At 38.9% G+C, this 6,488-nt stretch overlaps 1 protein-coding gene across 1 annotated transcript in view; it reads left to right on the plus strand.

Moving 5' to 3' along the window:
- Positions 1–393: 393 nt before the first annotated feature.
- The window catches only part of LOC102034480 (pancreatic lipase-related protein 2-like), an 11,655-nt gene continuing 5,560 nt past the window's right edge, over positions 394–6,488 (plus strand). Inside the window, exons 1-7 of the mRNA XM_031063322.1 lie at positions 394–442; positions 1,567–1,721; positions 2,700–2,825; positions 3,691–3,825; positions 4,323–4,431; positions 5,155–5,274; positions 5,364–5,486. Of these exons, the coding sequence (XP_030919182.1) occupies positions 394–442; positions 1,567–1,721; positions 2,700–2,825; positions 3,691–3,825; positions 4,323–4,431; positions 5,155–5,274; positions 5,364–5,486 (817 nt within the window). The remainder of the gene's footprint in view (positions 443–1,566; positions 1,722–2,699; positions 2,826–3,690; positions 3,826–4,322; positions 4,432–5,154; positions 5,275–5,363; positions 5,487–6,488) is intronic.

Here is a 6,488-nt window from a genome sequence, read left to right on the forward strand (position 1 = left end):
GCAGTTCTGTGAGTAACTTTTCTATGAAATCCTAGGACAAATTTCAGTCTGTAATATGTTGTTGCAAGTCCTGTTAAAATTTAATTTGCATGCCCATAAAGTGCAGCTCTACAGAGAAAAAAGTTTCTGTTTGTCAAGGAAAGGAAGATGATCTTTAAGGATTCCTAAAGGATATCCTGATCATGCAAAATCTCCATGGCAAACAGAAATAATCCCAAAGCTATTTTTTTGAAACCTCATTATTTTTGAGGAGGAGCTGCTTTTTTTTGGATCTAACTCAGTAAATGACTGAAGTACTGAGTTGCAAGGGGTTTTAATGGGTTAAGGGAACCCTTAGGTGAATTCCAGATTCTAATTTCAATTATGTTTGAATTGCGTTCTTATTCACTCCAGATGCTTGCAGTATGGATCACTACTCTTTTTCTTCTCAATGCAGCCAGAGGTGAGACATATCATGAATAAAGTCTATAAAGAGTAAAAATTATGTGCAGCTTACACCAGGATATCTATATTCTAGAAAAAAACTGTTCATTGGAGTGGATTTGACATAATTCTTCATTAGGACCACTGAGTCATGTCATGTCTTTCCCACATTTAACTCATTACTTTTTAATTCTGTAAAGGTTTTTGCAGCTAGCAAACAGAATAGATATCAGAAAGGTATTTTTATATGCAAATTGATACTGAAATTCTTCCAGAACATTTCCTACCCTGAAATCACTCATGGTAGCTACAACCCTGGTAATGAGAGCCTAGGCACCTACTCTTCACCGTGCTATGCAGAGAACAAGAAAATAGTCATTTTCCAAAATACCTCTTCAATGACAGGAAAGAATGGACTTTTCAATAGCAATAAAAATTTCTTGGCATTTCACAACTGTTGTGCTATAACAGTGTGGAAGGATGACAATTAATGGCAACACCCGCGTGTCATATTTGCACCATTACTGTACTAAAGGCACAATAGAAATTGTGAAACTGGTCCTTCAGGCACAGACCACACATCCTGAGGCTGTGCTTTACTCTAGGCTTACACTCAAATTCCACTTTATTGCTTCCACTAAAACCTTCTGGTGATGAAAAAAATAAAGGAGATGTTTAATGTCTGTTGTGGAGCAAGCAGAAGTACCTATTTTAATGTTTTGGTTTCTTTTTGCTCCCTCATGAGCTGTTGCACAAGAAATAACAATCTAGATAATCCCTGGAGTTTAGGACTGATTTAAAGAATTACTCTGTGCTGACAGCAAAAGCTGATTTCATCCCTGGATCAAGATTTTATTGTCCTGTTTCAAGGGCTGTGTTAACAATATATTGAACCAAACTTATCCTGAGCTCCCCAGGCTGAGCTCCAGGCTCTGGTTGCAACAGGAACCACTCCTGAAGTTCAAGTCCTCACCTCAAACACCCAAGCACAACTGAGCCCCTTAATGAAAAATGCTCAGAAGGGCCATCCAATCCAAATCAGGCTTGTTTGGCTTTCCTGGTGTAAACCCTCTCCTGCCTGCTTTGTGTGCAGAACCTGCGACATTCCCAGAACACGAATATCTCTTTCTTTGTGCACCCCAGGAAGGGAAGTTTGCTACCAAAGGCTTGGATGCTTTTCAGACAGCCCCCCATGGGCTGGGATCCCAGGGAGACAACTGGCAGGCTTGCCCAGCTCTCCAGATGCTGTGAACACAAATTTCCTCCTCTACACCAGAAATAACATGGGGAAATACCAAGTAAGAAAATGCTTTGTTTTAAAATGCTGACCGTGTACAATACATTCAATAAATTGTAGGGACAGTTTCTTCTCTCACATATTTTGCTCATAAGACTCCTGGGAGAACCTCCAGTTCTATATTAGACACATGGTAATTTTCTTCTATCTTTTTTTCCTTTTTCCTCATTTCAGCTCCCTGAGGAGCCTGGCATATTTTCAACATACATTAATCACAGCCCTCTAACACAAGTTATTACAGGTCAAAGGCTCCAGAATTAAGGGGTTTTATATAAATGGCAGTCACAATCAGTGGAGGTGTTTATTAAGCCACTTCAAAACAAGTCCAACTCCTCCAGCTGAGGGCCTTTGAGGTTTTAACAAACCAGTCTTTCACCAAAGGTGAGATGTCTGCTAATTAGTGCATGACATCCCCCTTTTAAGTCAACAAAACCATAACAAAAAATATGTAAGAGCTAGTACTCAGAATTTCTTTTAAAGAAAATAATGTCTTCTTTCTCAATACACACCAAAATATCCAAAGCCTCTGAATTTGTAAGCCTGGTGGGATTTCCCATCAAATATAAATTAAGTAATTAAGGTCTTATCTTCAAAGGAAAAAAGAAAGAAAACTAGGTATAGTTTCAAAGTCAACCACATAATATCTTTCAGAAGGTGCTATCTTTGCATTTCTATTGCCAAGTTTGATAAAATCTTGTACTTACATGGCATGTTGTACCAGTATATCACAAAGCATTGTGCAGAAGATGCCAGTATCATTAATTCAATTAATCAGAGGAAGCGAAGCATTTGTTGAAGTGATTAATTGATAAAATGAAACTTGAAAGGCAGTTTAGGAATGAGAAATAAGGCCCATTTTTTCCAGGTCTAGAACTATGCCTTAACCATTGGGGCACTCTGCCCATTATCAAAATGTACAGTGGGATGGAACAGTCACATCCTTTTTGTGTTTGTTGGTTGCTTGGTTCTCTTGGCACAGAAAATTTCAGCTACAAATCCTTCAACTATAAAAGCTTCGAATTTCCGAATGCACAGGAAAACTCGTTTCATTATCCATGGCCACCTTGCTGGAGCAGATCTCCCCTGGATAACAAGCATCTGCAGGGTAGGTACAACTATTTTTAATAGTAATTTTGCTTTTATTTGAAAGTCTAAATATCCACATCTGGCTTAAAATTCCCATGTAAAATTTGCACCTTTATTCTCTTGTTAATTCAGGGAGCAGAAAAGTCAGAGTGAAGCCCAGTTCCACATAACCACTGTCTTGTTCCTGGCTAGGAGTACAGTGCAATTCAGCCTTCTCCTTAGTGCCCTTTTGCTGCATTCACCTCCACGGGGAAAGCTATAATAAATTGATTTTTCAATTCCTTGCCAATAATAAAGGGGGAAAAAAGAGTGAGTTTTCTCACCTCAGCAAAAGGTCACAATAAATGTGTCAGTTTGAGTGACACATTTGATCTAATAAAACCAAAAGGCTTTGTTCAGCAGATTGGTTTCATTCTACTCTGGCACATTTAAAAAATGAAATTGTTTCAGAATAAAATACAAAATCAGAAAGTTCTATAGGCAGAAGCATCTAAATAGAATGTTTTGGTTATAATCTATGTACTTCAGGGCTGAACAATTCAAGCACAAAATTGAGAATTCTTTTAGATGATGAAAGCATAAAAATTTTGAAGAATAAAGCTTGGACCTATTTTGGTAACAGGGGTAGAGTCATTAAGAGAAGTTGGTACCTTAGAGCCAACCAAGGCATCTGGAATGGAAAAAGAGCTGGAGGAAGCTTGTGAGTGTCCTCTAAGCACTGGTTCCACTCTGCCTCCTTGTGTTGATCTTCAGCATCAGTAGGAATTACTGGAGATGTGTCATCACTGGTCACACAAATGAAACAAAATCCAGTTTACATATGCCCTGCTACAGCTGTAATTAATGCCTATTCCCTTCTCTGTTCCTTTTCTGTTCTCCACCAGTTCATGTTTCACTATGAAGATGTGAACTGCATTTTGACAGACTGGAGGGGTGGCTCCAGTGGTCTGTACACAGATGCCGTCAACAACGTCCGCATTGTGGGGGCTGAGCTGGAGTACCTGGTGAACTTCCTCGAGGTAAAAAATATCCCTGGAACGTGCACAGTCCACATAAACATTGTGCTCAGAGTGGCACCTTTAGGTTTGATTCAATAGAGCCAGGAAGAACAAGAAGTACCCAGTAAAGCAGGTCCAAATGTTATAGAAGGGCTTTAATTCCACAGAAGTTAAAATACTTGCTTTAGTGTCATAATTGATTTTGAAAAACTAACATGAATTTTCAGCAGTTCAAAACGTTTGAAAATCTGAAGTGAAAAATTAAATCCCCCAGATTTAGTGTATTGGAATAAGATGGTAAATAGCCATGAACATCCTGAAAATGAAAAGGAGTGAGATGACTGGGGAATTGTTTCTCTTTAGGTAGAGATCCCATCACTCAGAACTGTGACTTTCCACCAGAACACTCATCTCCACTACCCAGTGACCTTGCCATGTCCTGGCACTGCATGGGGACATGCTGCAGTGTCACTTGTACACCCCCAGTGGTTTTTTCTCCTTTCCATAAACCTTCACAGAAGGAGTATGGCTACTCTCCTGCCAACATCCATTTCATTGGCCACAGCCTTGGAGCACACGTTGCAGGGGAGGCAGGGAGGAGGAAGCCTGGCATTGGAAGAATAACAGGTACTGCAGCTATTTCAGCTGATAAAACTTTATATTTTCATTCAGCTTAAAGAGAACTGAAGAATCATTGCTGCTTTATAAACATACAATACAGAATGCAATGTGCTGCTTTGTCATAAATAACAGTGTCCAGCCAGCATGGTGGCACACAAGTCGTGACACTGTCACACATTGTGTTCTTCTAAAAATTTACTATTTTCTGCTTTCCTTCTCTCCCAGTCAGTTCTTTTCTCTGCATAGGCATTGCTTTGTCTAAGCCATGCACACAGTGAGCAGTCACACAAGCAACTCAGGGAAATAGGGGTCAGAGCTGTGTTTTTTTATCTCCAAAGAGACCTCACTGACACTGAAGTGAAGGGACACCATTTTCAACCAAGATATTCTGGAAATAAAAATAGACTTCTTGCCAAATAAAAATTAATAAATAAATCCACGTGTTCAGAGTAACATATGAAGATTTCACATTTTTCAATAAAATGATGAAAGAACCCCAATAAACCAAACCTATTCTTATATCACTGTTCCCAAAAGTAACCCAAGCAGCCACCATTTTACTGTGCCTTCAGTCAGCTTTCTATTAATACCCTGCCTGTTTTTCTAGCTGTGGACCACAAAATGGAATTTTTTTTATGTAAAGGCAGAAATGTAATCACATATATAGCATACATAACCTGTGTGTGGTGATATACAGATACTCAATCAGATGTATCTCCATTCATTTAGGTTTGGATCCAGCGGGGCCCCTTTTCCAGTATACTCCCACAATGGTTAGGCTGGACCCTTCAGATGCAAAATTTGTTGATATAATTCACACTCATGCTGGTCATCTTTTCTTTGACTTTGGTAAGTTTTGATTGAAAGGCTGCCATTGGCACACAGGTTGGCTACAGAACACCTGGGATTGATCTGCCAGGATCCATTGTGCATTTCAGCTCCAGGGATTCTTCAGACTTGTGGCCACCTGGATTTTTACCCAAATGGTGGGAAGAAGATGCCAGGATGCAAGCAGCTTCGTGTTCCTCCTGCAACTCGGGATATCAATGACCTGATGAGAGGTAAATACATGTTAAAGTAATACCTCATTATAAGTTACAGGTAGAAACAAAGGCTAGGATAAGGCAAGACCTTTATATAGTTCAGATTTGGGATAGGGAGACAATGCTCAAAAATGGAACATTTAAAGCTGCCTCTGAAATACCCTCCAATTTTCTTTTGTACTAAACAAGGCAAATTCTAGATGAAAACTTCAGTTAAGCATGCAAAATTGTGCATCACAAGTTTTCTAAGAGCCTGCCACTGTGCTGACAGGCTGAACTCAGTGGGAATTCTTCACATGAAGGACTGGTAAAATTTCATCCATGGGTAATCCAAAAATTAGTATTTTAAAATCTGAGCTCTCCTTCTCCCTAGGAAGATATTACTCCCAATATTAGTGGGATTCATGCATGCCAGCAAGCTTTAGTCTCTTCAAAGAGAACAGTCCAAGGTCAGAAATATAAAAGATGATAAAATGACTGCTCCATTAGTAGTTCTTCAAAGAAAGTTGGACCATTAATCAGAATTACCCTGGGATCCAGTACAATAGATCCACAAAATCCTGTCGTCTGATCCTAACCTACAGAAATGAGAACATCTGTTATTCACAGCTAAATGGTTTGAAATCCCTACCACTAGTTAAATAATTTGCTTTCAAAAATGCTCTCCCTTAGAACTGGTCGAGAACTTAGTAACAAAGAGAACTGAAATCTGGCTGTGCTCAAAGTCACTTGGAACAAAAATACTTTCCAACTGGAATGCATAAAAATGTCCACATTTAAATAAAAAAATTAAATATTTTTCCAGAGACATTTCAAAAGGCTCTTTGTAATGTTTTGTCATGAAGGAGAAACTCAACTCTATTGAACATGAGCAGATGGAGTTTGTTGTTCAAGGAGCTCTTAAAAAATAGAGACAGCCTTAACTCCCTCTTCTTGGTTAAACCTTACTTTGTTTGGTAACCTCTCTATTGTTTGCTAATGTTTACATTTATGTAGTGTTTTTATGTATGAAGTGCTTTA

This window comes from Geospiza fortis, unplaced genomic scaffold (genome assembly GCF_000277835.1).
Source record: "Geospiza fortis unplaced genomic scaffold, GeoFor_1.0 scaffold1303, whole genome shotgun sequence".
NCBI classification, from domain to species: domain Eukaryota; kingdom Metazoa; phylum Chordata; class Aves; order Passeriformes; family Thraupidae; genus Geospiza; species Geospiza fortis.